Genomic DNA, 18,081 nt, shown 5'->3' on the forward strand with positions numbered 1-18,081 from the left:
TTGGTTTTTATGCCAAAATAAAAAGTAAACAAATGACCGGAACGGAGGGTGTACAAGAAAAGGAAAATACAAGGATATGTCATGTGGGGTGTAAGTTGTAACCACATGTTTATTATGGTTTGTATCCCATATCTTTCAGCAAATGTTTTACTTCCGATAAGTAGTTTATTTAGGCATTAAAACCAGGGGTATAACCGAAATCACAGCACGCACCAGAAACGACCTACATGGCTACACATGGTACAGTTTGCAAAATACGGAGTACTACCCAAAAAGTAGCCAAAGAAACTAAACTAGAAATTTATCGAGGGGCGTATGTAATACAAAAGAACCCTCAATTGGCCATTTGATATGGACTCTTTAACTAAATAGGGTTTGAGTTCGATCTCGTGTTTTTAGTCAAAAACAAAATTGTGTTCAAGCCTTGACTAGTTAAAAAATGGATCTATTAAGTTTGGCGTTTTTGTTATTCCTGTACATAAATTAAGTTTACAGGCCTATTCACTAATGCTATAATTCTCACCAAAAATGTGGTCTAGTACAATGGTTAATTGAATAGAATTAAAAACCTGGTAATGCTGAAAGATCTGCAATTCCGTTAGGAAGGTCTGCGACTTTCTGGAGCAACGCAAGCCGATTCTTCCTAATCTGTTCATCTTCCTGGAAAAAGCAATTATTTGTGGTCAACTTTTTTTGCTTATTACACAAGAATATTTATATGAAGCCTTGAGTTATAAGAATAGATGCATACCACCATTACAAATACATTATCGAAGAAATTAGCTAGAGGTTGTACTAGTTCTGAAGACGCTTGAACAAAATCATCTATTTCAACTCCTGTTGAAAAATTCAGAATTCCGAATTCAAAAAACAGACAAAGATTAAGTATGTCATTCAAGGAATATATACTTGCTCGGAAACTCAGTTTTCATTCAACTCCAGTAATGACTTTTCATGTGAAGTCGGTATTAAAACAAAGATTTATAAAAAAAACGACGGGAAATGATCCAGTAAGAAAGTAATCTGAAGAAAAAAAAGGGGGGGTGGGGGGGGGGAAGGGAATTACCATGATGAACTTTACTGTTAACTGACAAAAACGCATTCCACAAAGCTCTCTCCTCCTCGGTCTCAAAAGCAACTTCATTTACCTATTAGGGTTTTGACAGCAGTAAACCATGCTTGTGAAAATGATTGCATTATTGTCACAGAAGAACAATCATCAAGATTATGCAAAGTTGAGTTCGATACAGAGTTAAGAGAAGATATATATGACATATTAGCTACAACAATCTCAACTTCAAATCGACCCAAGGGTAGCAACAAAATTGGGGTATTGGCAGTTAGATGAAGCAAATTTCCATGAAGTCTGCAACGCCCTAACGTTAAAAGACTTAAAAATAACATGTTACTCCGACACTTCAATTTGGTCACATGTTGCATGTCCGACACGACAAAACACTTCATTTTAGACCAAAAATTGAAAACTTCGCTAACAATAATCGTTCTGACACTCGCGGCCGAGTCAGAGTAACATAGATTACTCCATGAAATATTATTCACAAGAAAAAAGTTAATAATCCAAAAAAAAAAAAAAAAAAGGTCAGTATGCGAGCAACTCGAGTTATAGTTATTACCTCTGTGTTTACATTAGTGTTCTTCCCTCGAACAATCCTCGTAGGCCTAGAATATGCTTCAATTATCTTTGGTAGGAGCTCGTCTTTGAACAGCATTTCCATCTGAAACGTGAGTTTTCTATCTTTGAGTAGAGCAGTATTGTCTTTACATATAATTAAGAGGAAGATAGTTTGTCTAACAAAAGTCAAATCAGGTCAGGAATGCTGAAGAGTATGAATACACAAACAGGATCCTCAAAAACTTCTATATATTGCCAGGAAATAGATTTTACTATCTCAATCCTAAAACATACATTCTTATTGAGATCATGGGCAGTTGATCTGTTAAAAGGAGATTAAGCCAATAAAAGCTTCACGACAATAGCGACTATGAGGGAACGCACCTTCACTGCAGATTTGGCTGCCAGACATGGCCAATTACCCCGTTCCAAGAGGATAGATCGGACAACTTCTGGGTTCAATCCCTTGTCAACCTGCCACCAGATTTGGACCCAGCATAAGGATAAGAATGTGGATATTGCTTATATACTCCACAAGAAGGGGAAAATAATGTTTCTTTTATCAGTGTTAAAAGCCTTGACAAAACAAACAACTAATAATAAATCAACACTATAGAGGAAGAGGACGAAGCGACTATGAGCTGCATACCAGCTCAAACCAAGACAATGGATAGGTTTTTCTAATTGATGACTGCCTTCCTCTAATACACAAATAAGTTTATGAAAATTCGTTACTTTGAGCTGAATGACGCCCAATCTAGCTCTATTTTGCATAGCAAAAGCATCCTGGAAGATGAAGTTAACAGCTCTACATAGGCCTTAACTCTAAACTAGGTCAAGGACTTGTGGTTTTAGAAGTTCAGATCAAAGTATCAAACTATGCCTATTTTCTATTGTTGGGGATCAGGGTTTTAAGTATCAAACGTGGTGGAAGGGATCTGTGATTTATCCATAAAATTTCTTAGTTAGCTGATAGCAGTAAGATAAAAGCTATCATTGTTTATAGAATACATACCAGATATTGCTCCAGCCTCCTAGTAACAAATTGATGTGCCTGCAGTAATAATCCAAATTTTTCACAGAAATGTCGGAAGAAAAATTTAAAGAAGACCAAATACAAACTAAAGAAGATTACACATATAATGGAAATTTAAGGCACACCTCACAACTATAACATTGAATTTTGTAATTAAGAATTTTAATGTAGCAGCATATGCCAAACACTAAGCATCATGAACTGATGAACCGACAGAATAACTCTTTAAGTAAATGAATGTGCTTACATCATCTAGAACATTGCAATCGACTGCAAGGGGTTGAATCTTAGCAGCGAGCTCCATTGCCCATCTTAAGTCTAAGTTTATATCATTGTCGACCAACAGTTGTACCTGTTCATTACTCAGTGTGAGAGAGAAAAAAAAAAAAGATATCATTACATTGATGCAAGGAAACTTAGAAGTAGAGCAGAATTTGCAGTCTTACAAGGCCATAAGATATCCTTCGTAGACCAAATGGGTCATTGGAGGAACTAGGCTGACAACCTGCCGCAAATAATCCAACAAGGCTATCTAATCTGCAGTACAGAAACAAAGCTTAGTTTAAAAGGCACAAGATGCATCACGGATTCACGGTGACGAGGCCCACGAGGGAGGGCTGTGGTGACAAGGTTAAAGTACGCGCTCATGCAAAAGCGGAGCCGCACACCATTTTTGCAATTAAAAGTGTGAATCAACACACCTTTTTTAGTTTAAACAATGACATGTGAAGAAAAAAAGCAGGGTATAATGGAGCAAAGGAAAGGGCGGAACAGAAGAACTAGAAGAAAAGGTGTGGAAATTGCATAGTAGTGTGCCTCATTAGCCAAGTCTTTTGCTAAAGGTGCACCTATTGTGCCCCCGAGGTAATCTAGCCCGGCTTGTTTTTTAAACTAAGAAGCAAATAGAATATAAGATGTTACCACACCAATTTGAAATATCAGCAAGCTCATATAAATAGCTATACACCTGTCAGCTATTGCGAGAACATTGCCTGCATCGGTCTTTGGAAGTATGTCCCCGGAATGTCTAGGAAGTGTAATCTCAAATAAAGCCTCAGCAATCTGCCATTTCGACAAATAGTACTGATCAATAAAGGCAACAAAGGGTATCCGATAGATGCTCTCATCCTCTCATGAAAAGAGAACAAAAAATTGACCAAAGAAAGACAACAAGACCAACAACGTTACCCCAGAATGTCTCGGTGGCTCCTGCCAACAGTGGGGTAAGGAAAGGTGTATGCTATAGCAAAAAAAAAAGGTAGTGGTATACAAGTCAAAAGTTAAAACCTGCTGCGAGTATCCATCTCTAAGAGCATAATGGCGGGCCATTATTCCTGACAGGGATGTGAACTCGGTCACAACAGCAGTAGCAAGATCTGACATGGCAAGTGATGCAGCATCCTCAACAGTCTGAAGCTGCTCCTTTTCAAAACCCAATGAAGAGGCTAGTTTTTCAACAATCATCTCAACGCGTTTCATCTTGTCCAGCATGGTTCCAAGCTTCTCCTGTTCATATAAAAAGAAAAATATAAGCAATAACTAGCAAGAGGGAAACAGAATGGGAAAAAAAAATTATGTCTCAATAGCGTACAAGTTTGGTATAATCCTGTTGGGAGCACCATCTATACACAGCAGGCAGAAGACTTCCATGTCCGCATATACATATAGAATATTTATCTTTCTTCAACATCCGTGATTCACAATTTGACAATTCATGAAAAATAACTAAAATGTCTGTAAGAGGGACTGGGGGACACCTTGAAACTGAGAAAAGATTGAAATAGAAAAGAACACAAAAATGACAACAACAATGACATAACCTAGTGTTTCACCAAGTTTCAGGGTTAGAGGGTCAAACTTATTGTTTCAACACGGTAAATATTTACAGTAGTAATTTAAAATGTCCCCCAACCCCACTCCACCCCTTTTTTCCTCAAGTCCATAGACTCAATACCATTAAGTCAGGGGTCCAGAATGCTAGCACTCGCCATCCATCAGCTAGTTACCAGTCCTTTGGGACGAGGGGATAATTTCAGGATTACCCAAACCTCAGGGAGTCAGGAGCATGGTTTTAAATCAAGGTCGCAACACTGATATGCGACTTTTTTGTAATGATTATGAAGATCCCTTCATCCAAATTTTACAACATTTAATGACGAAATTGGCCACATTGAGCGACTGAGCGAGATCAGGCTGCAGCAGGTAATACCCCGACCGAAACCAATATTCAATGCTATGCTTGAGGAACTTGGGAAAATTGCTCAAAATACTTCTTTTGAAATGTTAACAATAGAAATCCATCGACTTACTTGGAAGAGAATGCCACTTAATTGACCTCTAAACTCAATAAGTTTCTTTCTTGTGTCTGTCTCGTAGAAGAATTTTGCATCTTCATACCGTGCTCTGCAAGACAATGATATTGAAACTTTTTCATTCTTATATAATTGAAGGGTAAACCGATTCATTCACAAGATTTGAGGTGATGAGGTTTTGTAAACCTGAGAACTGCCTCATTCCCTTTCCTCACAACATCAGCATTAATATCTCCATTTGCCACCTTATTCAGACCATAAAATCATTAGTGACTAGATATACGCCTCATAGAAATGATACCACAAAAGCATGTCTGACGATCACAAAGGGTAAACATAGGCATGTGTATCTTACTGCGATAAAATATGGCAACAATCTCCCCTCATTATCAGAAATCCCAAAGTATTTTTGATGCTTCTGCATAACCTGTACAAACGGAAGAGCAAAGCTGTTAAATAATGGCCGGGGTCAACTCCTTATGGAGTTAGCAATGAAAGATACAAAATCTCAGAACATATCCACCTCTAAAATGCTGAACTTGTTGTAATACCCTAGATTGTGAGAAGCTTAAAGGTTGATTTAGAACCAATACATAATCGTAGCCATTTAAGCTTATCCTTGTTCCATAATGGCAAGCATTATACATGGTTCCATACAGAAATGTCAATAGATAATAAGTTTACCATTGTCAGCAGATCTTTTGGAAGCATTAAGAAAGACTCGTCAAACTTCCCAAGTATAGGCATTGGAGCTTCAATTAGATTCAAAACCTAAACAGGATACCAAAAAAAGTACTTTTTTATTCATTAATCATAGAAAGAACCAAATATTTCTATATTTGGAGCAACACAAGATGGTAGAGCACCTCATCTAATAAACCACTTGGCAAAATTAGTTGTCCGTCAACGCTTTCAGCCAAAGCGCTAGAACGTTCTAATATCATTTTCCTGCGCTCCTGAAGTCACAAACAATTTATTAGCAAAATATACAAGAAGGTAAGAAGCCAGCTTTTCGCAAAAAAGTAAACCAATTGGCATGTCCAAATATGATATCATTTCAGATTTGTTTTACTATGCAGTACCTCAACATCTACGGATATCCCAGCATCCTTTAACACAGCAGTGTAGGATTCAGCACTTTCCACCTGAATGATGGGACCCAAAAATTAGATGAGAAATATACATGAACACACACCAAGTTGAAGTGACATCGGGGTATCAGTCAAAAGCTTCTACATAGGATCAAATACATTTTTGGTTTTTTTGGCACTACAGAACTTGAGCAAATATAATTGTTTAAAATTCAAATCTCATTTGTTCCCATACAAGTATCCAGCAGCTGAACTGCATACCTTGACAGTTGCAAAGGGACTGTTACGGAGGCCATGCGATAAATTTCCGCTGAGGCAATAAAAAATGAAATTAGATTGATAGATATTCAATAATAAAAAAGAGGCTGCTGCAACGATTCAGAAATTGAAGCCTGAAGCTGTAATCATCTAACTAATTTTGCATGTACAGAATGCAGTTATTTATACGGCAACTGAGCAAATAGGAAAACTGTAAAGTCAACTGTGAAAGAAACAAATGTGCAAGTACCAGAGATAGAAAGAAGCAAAGTTGTCAGATGTATAGTAATAGCATGTCATTTATCTGATAACACCAATGTAAATCTAGCACGTATTATGAATAGCCAAGTCCTGATTCAAATAAAGAAGGCACATAATACACACTTAACTCAAGGTTAGAAAAATCACCCTTTTTATGATCCTGTGGTGCCATACAAGTTGGCAATACTTAATACTCATGGCCATATATAATTACATTATGTAGAGAAGTTGAGGACAGGAGGTTCAAGAAGACAAATATCACATATCACGACGACGATAATAACAGCATTATCCCAGTGCCTATGGCGCGGGGGGGGGGGGGGGTGTAATGGACTTGGAAGTATGCAACCTCCTGAGTTGCAGCACTGAGGAGTTGTTTTTAAATGACTTGTAATAAGAAGTCCTGTCGAGAAATTCATCGAGCTTAAATGTCGCTCTATAAGAATTCAAAAACGACGTTGATTGTCAGATTGCAATGGAACTGTAGAGCACAGTGCTCAATTAAAATCTCTGGCTGGTCGAGAACAGAATCAATGACAGAAAGTAAGTCAACATGCTCATTTGAAGTCTCTCTTTGACTTAAAGTATACAGATCAAATTTAGGCTTTATCTGATAAGAACAGGAGAAACTTTCTGAAGACATACAGGAAAGAACATATAGTCACCTAAAAACTCCAGCAAAAGTAAATGGAATGACAGTGTCACCCTGAAGAGCCATAATCCAACGAATAGGCCTGCTAAACAAAACCTACATGTGACAAAAAATATCAAGTGTCAAATAAAAATTGTTACTTGATATTTATTAAAACGTCTGGAGTCCTCAAAAAAAATATGAATAAAGATAGTTGCTCAGCATATAACCATTCGCAAAGAGAAGTCCACAAGGAATCAAAAGCCCCAAACATATCATGAACAAGAACATTTTTGTAGATGCTACTACAAGAATTAAGCACACAATCAATCAAAGAGGAACCCATGGAAGAAAAGTAGAAAACCACTTCCCCATTCAAAAGAAAAAATGAAATTTTGGTCAGAGATTCCAGACCAAGGTAAGACATGTAACACGGTAGCTTCATAAGTCAACACATTCCTATTTTTAATTAGACGGGATCTTCCTGCTTAAAATCACAAAAGGGTATCTAGATTGTGTTCCTATTATTACTATTCCTAGTGGAAAACTTCTCGCTTAAGTTCTCAAATGGACCTAGTGATAGAGATGGATGTTTTCATGCTACAGCATAAAACCTTTTTTAACATCATAAATAATGTCATAGCTTTAAATATTGGCCGGATATAAAGGTTTTGGAGTTTACCGCAACATCATTACCGCGTTTTGAAGCGATATTGATTGCATTGAACAATATTATGCCGCGATAATCGGTACTGTGACCAAAACTGAGATCTAATACTATTTTTTTTTTTTTTGAAGAAAGAGATCTAATACTATTTAGATATACTAATCCAGTGACAAAAAGCTGTGACTTATCTTATTTTGGATTAAATTAACTAGAAAGGGAAAAGAAAAACGGTAATATGAGCTAGTGGGTATTTAGCAGTTAGCACTTAACACAGATGCTTAAGCTGTAACAATAAAACAAACAGAGTACAATTAGCTTGAAGGGATGACTGAGATTTACCAAGGTACGCAAGGTAGTTGAACATTAACAAAAACATTGCGGCATTTACAAACTTCTGGAAAGCCGCGCAGAAGAACTTTAGTCAAACAGTTATAATAACAGTTAAAAACTTGTATTTCCTCAAAAGAAGTAAAATAAAAACAGTTAAAAACATCATGTACTTCGTACTTTGTATCTCTGAAGTTCAAACATGATACTCAACAGTTAGGTCAGACTGAAATAATAACTTCACCTCATGGAATATATCATTTTAAATGAAACATATGAGACTGTACAAGCATCTAAGTATGTAAGCCATGGTTATAGCTTTGCAGATCATGAAATAGCTTTAACAGGATTGTTATGTATTGTGAAACTCAATGTTCCAAATTAACAAAGTAAAGCACCTGTGAGTTCCAACGCATGGACTTTGGGAATGCCAGCTTAGAAATGGTACCAGGCAGATCCTCAGCTAAGACCTAGGTACTGATTCAATTAGTTTCTAAGTTCACAAAAGAATTTCATTAGATTGAAAAATGAGAAAGAACTAGAATAGGCCAAATGATTATTAGCCCAGATGTCCACAACTAACCTCCAAAGAAAATCTAGAAGGCTCCATAACACGAGCATATACATATGGGGTCTTCCCTGAATTATAAAATGCAATTCAGTCAACAAAGTAACTTAGCAGTAACCTCATTATCAGTCAGTGACATTACAAATTTCAATACATCATCAACCCAATCCCTCAGCGGTTCTCACCGATTGCGGGGTGATGGGGGTCGTGTGTGCACAGGGATTTTTTCTTGATGATCGGAAATGAAAATCATATCAAGTATTGCATTGACAAGCAACTACTTTGCAGAATCAATGTCTTGACTCTTGAGCATTGAAAATAAGTATACATACAAACAGCAGCATACATACCATCTACTTTTTCATATACCACATCTGAAGAAATATTATATCTGCGGCAAAACCCCTCAAGAGCCTGAAAAGGATTAGGCTAGGGCATTAGGTAAGCGCACAAGTTTAATAGACAGATAGAAGAGTAAGAGAATTACACATCAAACAAGACATAGCGGTCATAAATGACACTGTTATAGGAATTTAAATGAAATTAGAAAATTTACTTATTGGCCTCACACTTTAGTCACTTACCTTTTCATTACCCCCTCCATCTCGCCCCTTCATTTTTATCAACTTTTAATTCACTCTTTTTTCAATTTCTCACTTTTCTATGGTTCAATGTTTTGTCTCTTAAATCCCTCCCAATTAGTTGATAAGAAATTATCATCAGTAAAATAACATTACGCAGTAAGGCAATACCTTTGTTGGATTTCCTTGGTTGTCAAATGCCTTCGAAACTGGAGGTCCACGAACCTCGACCTCTTTCTCCACTTGCCTGGCACAAAGGTCATTGACACAAACCTGCAAATGCAAACCAAGCAGACTAATCCTTCTTTAATCTTTTCTTTTCTCCAAGTTTACAGCTAGGATAATACACATAAAACTAGGCAATTGGATTCCTAATCTAAGGTATGATGTAAAATTAAATCTATAACTATGGTGGTTCATAAATTCTTACGACAAGGTTCGTCGTACCATTATTTGAATCCCGAGATACCATAAAACTTTTAAACTACTACTCCCTCTATTTTTTCCATGTAGCCCCATTTTTCAAATTTCCTCTTCACAATAACGCCAAATAGACTAAATAGAAAAAAATGGAGGAAAAATAAATGAATCATCGGTGAGTTGATAAAATAAAACCAACGCATTGACCAACTAGCACATGCTTCTCCTGATATGTCTTACATTCAATGCACGATGTGAACTCAACATGACGGAAAAAAATCAGTGAATCAAAATGAGGAATATGAAAAAGGACTTTTAGAGGCATACCACCAGTCTTCTAGGTGTGGCAAATGCTTGCACTTCATGATGACTCAATCTCTGCTTCTCCAGCAGTTGCATAATCAGATCTTTCAACTGCAGCCAACCACATTAGATAATTAGGCATTACAAGGTTTACAACAGAGACTGCTATAAAGAATGAACTAATCATGGCATACAGAAAGAAAAAAATGAGAGTGCATAGATCCCAAAATCAAAGGTCTTGAGTCTTGAAGAAAATGGGGGCAATTATTTACACCAATTTATTACGAACAAGGGAGCAAGAGGGGTCACACAATACAGGCATTTGTCTAAATAGAGTGTGAGTGAGGACTTATCCACGTGGAGGGAGTATACAAAAATTTGCAAATTGGCTTGTTACATCTTCAAAGCACCAGACAGCAATAGATAGAATTTGTTCTTTTTTTATATGTACGAGCACCAAGGGGGCAACGCCCGTGTACAGAAGGATATCAAATAATAAGGAAAAGTAGAAGTATCAAGCTCCAAAATTATAATGATGAAGATTTGGAGTAATAGAAGTTCAGAAAGACAGATGCAAATCTCATCATTGATTGGAAAGAAATCAAGGAGCCAAAAGAACCAATAGAACCAACCTGCTGACTTGCATAAGCTACATCTTGGGGTGGTAACTCTTCTGTTCCAATTTCAAGGACAAACACCCGTGGCTCTACTGACATCTATAATTGCACAAAAATTCGGAATCAGAGGCAGTACCCCAGGCAGCAGCATCAAACTGCAAAATTAAGGGAAAGCTAACAATCAATGAACCTTGAACTTGCACACCAACCTTTTTGACTGCAGACTGCACGACCTCACTGGGGCAGATAAGAGAACCACCCTCAAGCGCAACACCCAGAGGATGTCCAAGAGACTCCCTTGTGTTTAGCCACAATTGTGCACATTGACGAGCTAAACTGAAGAAAAAAAAGTCATGCTAAAAACACGGCGAGAATGTGAATTATCTGAAGATATATGTTGTTGCCTCTTGGACTTCACAAGCAAAATCAAAAAACTGTCTAGTTATCTAGTGTTCCTATAACAATTTTTTCTAAGGTGCATGATGACATAGAACAGCTGCACAGGTGGCTACAAGATCCCGAGCCAAATGATAAAAGCACTTTTCTCAAATTGATATAAACGATGTAGTATTAATTATTCAAGTATTTGAAGCAAGGATAACAGTATGCAATGAATATGCACTGTACACTGCCAAACAGCTTCCACCCTGACTACACAATGAATACACCCACTTTCATCCTTTCGAAATGATAACAAATATATAAACAAAAGAAAAGATAACTTGAAAGTGAGTCTACTGGAACACTAAAACAGTGTCAGATTTGTGGAAGGAAACTAATAACGGCTTACATAGGACAAGAACAGCATCATGTCAAGGATGACACTGAGAGCCCGCACTAACAGTCCCAAAAAAAGTAAGGCACATCAGCTAAAGTTATTGAAGAGTAACGAAACAAATCTACTCACCTACGCATTCTGCCAAAATAACGAGCACGTTCAGTTACGCCAACATAGCCTCTAGAATCTAAGATGTTGAAACAATGAGATGTCTTCAGAAGCTGATCATACCTAGCACATTTAATATTCATGTAAGTTTCAGTGACTATATTTACTATCAAGATTCAAGAATGATATAAATCACACTTGCAGTCAGCATAAAGGACATACGCAGGGATTGCCAGGCCCAGTTCAAGCAGGCAGCGAGCTTCTTCCTCATGAAAATCAAAATGCTTTTGAATATGATCAACGTTGGCGTGCTCCAGATAATACGCACTCATTTCCTTCCTGAAATATAAACTTAAAGTTCATAAACTGATAAACAAAGCAACAGCATAGGTCAAATAGAGGCAAAAGATACAACAGCATTAAATACTCCCTGCAATCCAATCGTTCCAGATTTCAATATTCCCCTCACATATTTTAAGATATGGGAACATTGCACTTGATTGGATGGAATAACATACAAAGACATTATCCTAGATTCCTAGTAAAGGCCCCTATTCTGTGACAAGAAAACAGGGGTCATTTGATAAAACATATTCCCTATGAAAGCTCGGAGACCAACAATAGTACATTAAGTGCTAGTGTCTAATCCTGGACTCCTGGTGCATACTGAACTACCAAAAAAAGAACAACAAAGCAAGTAAGCAGCCAAAAAAGAACCGATAAGGCGATAATTACTTTGTATCCTGCATACTGACTTTGAGGACAACTGTGGCTTGTAGATATAGAAAATTTTCATTTATTCAGGCTTTATACTATGAAAAAAAATGAAAGGAACTGAGGTATTTACTCATTTTCTGAGAACAGTTCTCCATAGGAGATACCATCAGCATACTGAATCTTCTTAAAATGATCAACTCCCTGCCAGCAGACAAAGACAAAACTCAGAAACATATAGAGCAGAACTGTGGAGTGTGGAAGACCAAACAGCTAAACAGACCTGAAGAAGCATGAGGATTCGCTCAAGTCCATATGTGATTTCAACAGAGACCGGCAACAACGGAATACCTCCAGCCTAGAAGTAACATACAAAAATTTAAGGCACACATACACACATAGACAGTGGACAGCTTGCACCCACACACAGAGAGAACATACGGCGATGAAAAATAAATAGATAAAGGTGGACATTGTAAAATATCTTTTCAACAGTCAGTTAAGGATACCTTTTTAAAGTCAAGGGTGTCAAATTCACATGCACTTTAGAGTCTCCACATCAAGGTGATAATTCTGTCTACCAAAATAGATATAACATTTGAAAGAAGCCTGGCTCCCTATCTAGATAAGAAGTTCACTTTTAAATGTTCAACTTAATATGCAGTCACATAGAGCAAGCAACTCAAGTCCTACATAAAGTACCCAATTTTTTCTTAATGTTGTGGGGGATTGGTTGGATAAATTACAGATCCTATGGCATGATCTTCCCAAAGCAAAAAAGGTAAAATGTCAAGTAAATTGACTGAAATCAGCAGTAAACCGAAAGGGTAAGGTAATTTGTGTGGATGTATTTAGCATAAATGATAATACTAAAGTAAAACAGAATAATTACCTGCTGGAAGTAAGTAAATTGAGTGATCTCCATCCCATCCATCCAAACTTCCCAGCCCAATCCCCAGGCACCAAGAACCTGAAGACAAGTGAATAAGTGTTAGTATTACAATCACAAAGTACTCTTCCAACAGCTGCGTCATTATGAATAAATTCAACTAGCACTTGATTTATAAAGCATGATACTTCCTCCGTTCCATTGAGTTGTTTACGTATTCCATTTTAGGCCGTTCCATTTGATTGTTTACTTTTCTATTTTGGGACAAGTTATGAGCTTTTAAATGACCAAGGTGCCCTTACTTTTAATTAACTAAAAACTCAAGCTCAACCACTTCACCCCAACCTAACCTAACCATCCTAACCATCGACCACGACCGACCCCACCAACCACTGACCAACGACCACCACTGACACCACCATGTACCTATGACACCACCAACCACCACTGAAATCAGTATGGCTATCATCGCTGGCTACTGCCCAATCGATCCCGCCACCATTTCGCGGCTTTCTCCGGCGACCACCACCACCACATATACAAATCAACCCGCCACCACCTACTTTACCTGAGCAACCAACCCCCTTCTCCTGTACTCAGCTCTCACTCACCGATCGACAATCCACAGACCACATTCCCAACCTCTCTATCGACAATCCACAGACTACATTCCCAACCTCTCCGGTGGTTCCATGACGGTCATTTGAGCTCGAAATGGTGTGGCTATGGTGGGATCAGGGATGAGAGGGGGGGTTAGTGGTAGACAGTAGATTGGGATGAGGAATGTCGTGGGTGAGGAGTGAGAGAATGAGAGAGGGACTAAGTGGTAGATTGGGATTAGGAATATCCATGGCTATGCCTATGGCTATGGTGGAATGAGAGAAGAATGCCGTGGTGAGGAATGAGGGAGTGAGTTAGTGACTTCGTGGTAGACAGTAGATTGTTGTTAGCTAACAGCCATATGATAATTTAATTTAAGGGTAGAAAAGTCATTTCCTTCCCACATGCTCACATGCCCCACTTGTTTTGACCCTATCTTAATATTTGTGCAAAAAGCAAACGTAAACTATCATATGGAACGGAGGAAGAATATATTACCGGACTTTCCCAGTTATCTTCCACAAACCGTATGTCATGGTCATTGACATTAACACCTGAAATGAATATAAGACGGAGAACTTAGACTTAAAATGTTTGAGATCAACGTAAAAAACACACTAAAGACCAAGTCCTAAGTATCTTGTAGAAATCAAATACATGACTCGATTACAGTTACATCACCAAAACCAAAGCCTCGGCTTGAATTGCCATTTGGGGGATCATTAACACGAAACAAAAGCATTGCTTGAGCTTAATGTTCACTACTATCCAGGTAACTCAGAATTTTAGCTCAGATGGCAATTTGTTCGTACGTCACGTCAACAATCAAAATTAAGGCAAAAATTTCATCAAAAAACACCTGCAAGTGCATAGGTGACAGGTTGCATGGGCAAGCATCAGATGTACCGAAAGCATAAGTCAAGTAATAACACCTCTAAAAAACGCACACACATGCACAGGCAATAGACCTCGTAAATCGAAGATCAAGCACAGAAGAAAAGGCCGAATGAATCGCAACCTAATGCAGACAAGCTCCGGATGAAGAGGTCTTGAGAATTTCCAGGATCTGGCTTCAAAATAACCTGATATCATTATTCAAGCAGGAATTTGTGTCAAATTCATCAGAGGAGACATGGCATTTCCCTGAGTTCATTGGTCTTTTGGTGAATACAGAATACACGCATAGAAGATTCACCTGAAACTGGGTATGACGCTGAAGACGGTTTGGATTTTCCCCGTACCGACTATCATCAGGCCGTATGCTAGGTTCTACATACCTTTTGCATGAAATTTTAAGTGTCAATGATAAGAAAATAGTCATAAATGACTAACGAGAAGAAATCACCAAGTATCATAAATATATCCAAGCATCAATTCCAAAAATTTGATCTGAATCAAGTGATACTCATATAGAGTAAGCACATGAAGATAATGTAGGACTTGAAAGAAAATGAGAAGCAATCAAACAATTTTTAAAATGGTGATCTTTTTTGTTTAGACTATTTTCACTCTGCCCTTCAGTCCACTGGACAGTAGTTCTTTTGACAGAGAGTCATACTCGTACAATTAGCTTGACATGTCGTGTTAGCTCCAAAATTAGCCTCTTGAAAGAATGAAAATCTATTGCAAGTAAAACTTCATCCGGTGGCATTTGTCATGGTTAGCAATGTGCATAGTGGTTTACTGCCTTCTTCCCGTTTTTACTGTCTTTTGTTTGTTCAGTAGACCTACTGATCCCGGTTACCCAACTAAAATATGAGCTTCACCAAAATAATTTCCAAAATGTGCATATAGTAGATCAACTTATTGTTAGTGTTACATCTTCCACCTTGCACCATATCCCAACTCCTTTTATGGTCTAGAGAGTATTAAAATCTATGTCAACTTGTTTATCGTGGCTCTTTGTGACAACCTCCTATTCTTAAATAGACTTCATATATGTAATTTATGTAAGGCCATAAATTTGCCTTTCAGCTGTGTAAAAATCATAATATTTTTCTGTCAAGCCAAATTTCATCCAAAACCCCATTGCACATATAGCTTAGTTCAGTTTCTATTTCGCTGTTCCAGTGTAACAAACAATCATCTCTTACATCTTCCAAACTGGCACGTGAGCAAAGCTATAACAAATTGATTAACAAACAGTGTATTAAAGGTCATTAGTCTGAAACTCCACATTTAAGATTTAAGGACATAGCAGATGTACCAACAAAGAAAATGTAGTACGACCTTCAGCAAATACAGTTTAGTTATCCTAGAATCAGATAGTGCTACTTTTCAACTATGAGGAAAAATTCTCCAAAAGCAACAAAGTACCTCGGAATTGTTTTTTTTACCTTTACTTGCTACATAAGGATGCAAGTCAAAGTTCTACATAATATATCAAGAAGGGAAATAGGATGTGACAAACAAGAACACTACACCAATTACGTGAAAAAGATGCAAAAGCATATTGTGAGGGGACTGATCTATTGTCTAGAGGAACTTTATGAAGAACAGAATGAATGACGAGTTTTACAATCATACTTACGCAACATTCCATGGCTCAGGACCAAGGACCCTAAGATATGTCAGAGGATTCATTGTCCCAGCTCCAACCTGAAAAGGGCAAGGACTACTGCTTAGATAGCTACAAGAGATCCATGGCACACAACCAGTAGATAGAAATGAAGAATACAAGAGTAGCACCTCTGTGTTGCTGCATTGCATAATAGCACATCCAACAGAAGCCCAATACTCCTGCAATAAATAATATAAAGGCCTGAGATAAATAACCATCGTTTCACCACTCGTTAATTGAAATCGCTAGTCAGTTGTAGTATGCTATTCAGAAAGACAAAAATAAAACTGGGGGGGTAAAAGGATATATCCTATTCTTGCAAAAAGTTGAATCCTGGAAAAGCACTGATTGATATCAACAACAACAACATCAACATTACATCAATGTCTTAAGGACTACCGCAAATAGCGGGGTGGGTGGTGCAATGTAAGCAGCCTCACCTCAGTATTTACAACATTACCTCAGTGCCACGCGAATTGTACCAAGGACTTCTAATTCATAATGCAAGAAGTGCCCTAATTTAGCAAGTCATTTTGCTTTGTTCCATCGTAATCAAAAACCAAAGAATACAAGCCTTGGCTCCATTAGAAATGGAAACCACCAAGGCACCAACTAATATCAAGCCCGTCTCAAAATCAGGATCAGCTCTTTCCGATATCAAATTGCCCATAGAACAAGTTTAATAATCCGACATTTTGACATTCCAATATTGAAACCTCAGGTTTATCAAACTAATCCAACTACATCATAGAACTAGCACTATAGCTTAATCACATATATCGCTTCAAAATAACATAAATTCCACATTTTGGATAAAATTATACTCTTTCCGTCTCAGTCATTTGATTACCATCTACATTATTTGCGAGGGATATTTTAATCAAAGGTAAACAAATGAACGAGACGGAGGGAGTACAGGTTTATAATCATTACACAGACAATTCAAGGTACAACAACGACAACATTAGCGCAGTGACTCAATGGCTCCCGCAAATTGCGATCTAAAGGGGGTCGGATGTACGCACCTGAAGCCTTTGAATAGCTTGTTGAAAAGTGGGCACAGAGGAAGAACTATTAACAGAATTAAAGTCACCATTGTTGGATAAATCATGCTGCAAAGTTGATGAATTTGCAGCAGAATTATTCAATGATGAAGCTAAAACTCGATTATGAACACCATTAAAGTAAAAATGGCGATTTTGAGGAAGAAAAAGTGGTAATTTGTGAGGTTTATGGGGTTTAAGAACAGATATAACAAGTGGAAATGTGAGTGTTCCCACCATTATTATACAATGTAATTGATTAAATTGATGAAAACCCAATTGAGAATGTTTGATTTTGTGAAATGGGTATTGTTTAATTTGATTGTTTAGTGATTAATCATCGTGTTCTTCAATCTTCATGCAATAGATAGAGATAAGGTTGACAAGTTTTGTGTTATTTGGATGTGTGTTTTTGTAGGCTTCAAGGGTGTAACGGGATAAGTAAAGTGATAACGAGGGAGACTGGGAGAGGCGTAAAAGGGTGCATTTTAGTAATGGCTTGGGTCACTGAGTGCCTACTCGAGTTAGAGCATCCGCAAAGATGAAAATCGACTTTTCCATATACACCCTCTCTCCTTATCATATCATATCATATCATATCATATATCATAGAGTATATTTTATTAAATCAGAAACCGTCAGCCTAATTTTTCGCCACGTGTCGTTAGCCTAATAAATGACATG

At 37.5% G+C, this 18,081-nt stretch overlaps 1 protein-coding gene across 2 annotated transcripts; it reads right to left on the reverse strand.

Moving 5' to 3' along the window:
• Positions 1-429: 429 nt before the first annotated feature.
• Positions 430-17,880, reverse strand: LOC141622648 (glycine--tRNA ligase, chloroplastic/mitochondrial 2-like). 2 transcript variants are annotated; one of them, XM_074438661.1, is made up of 36 exons: positions 17,380-17,880; positions 16,483-16,533; positions 16,325-16,392; positions 14,990-15,071; positions 14,813-14,876; positions 14,293-14,348; positions 13,198-13,275; positions 12,589-12,663; positions 12,439-12,509; positions 11,814-11,930; positions 11,613-11,714; positions 10,915-11,041; positions 10,721-10,804; positions 10,113-10,199; positions 9,537-9,638; positions 9,135-9,198; positions 8,800-8,855; positions 8,615-8,686; positions 7,257-7,339; positions 6,334-6,382; positions 6,064-6,126; positions 5,848-5,937; positions 5,666-5,752; positions 5,337-5,408; positions 5,168-5,226; positions 4,979-5,072; positions 3,957-4,175; positions 3,637-3,731; positions 3,116-3,206; positions 2,917-3,021; positions 2,649-2,687; positions 2,018-2,107; positions 1,635-1,736; positions 1,067-1,148; positions 752-837; positions 430-660 (listed from the first exon to the last, which is right to left on the reverse strand). In XM_074438661.1, the coding sequence occupies exons 1-36, from the start codon at positions 17,635-17,637 to the stop codon at positions 562-564; spliced, it is 3,219 nt and encodes a 1,072-aa protein (XP_074294762.1). In that variant the 5' UTR covers positions 17,638-17,880; the 3' UTR covers positions 430-561. The 2 variants fall into 2 exon arrangements, with proteins under 2 accessions (XP_074294762.1, XP_074294763.1); XM_074438662.1 differs by having other exon boundaries at positions 14,763-14,876; positions 17,380-17,814.
• Between the last annotated feature and the right edge of the window lie 201 nt (positions 17,881-18,081).

This window comes from Silene latifolia, chromosome X (assembly GCF_048544455.1).
Source record: "Silene latifolia isolate original U9 population chromosome X, ASM4854445v1, whole genome shotgun sequence".
Lineage (NCBI taxonomy): Eukaryota > Viridiplantae > Streptophyta > Magnoliopsida > Caryophyllales > Caryophyllaceae > Silene > Silene latifolia.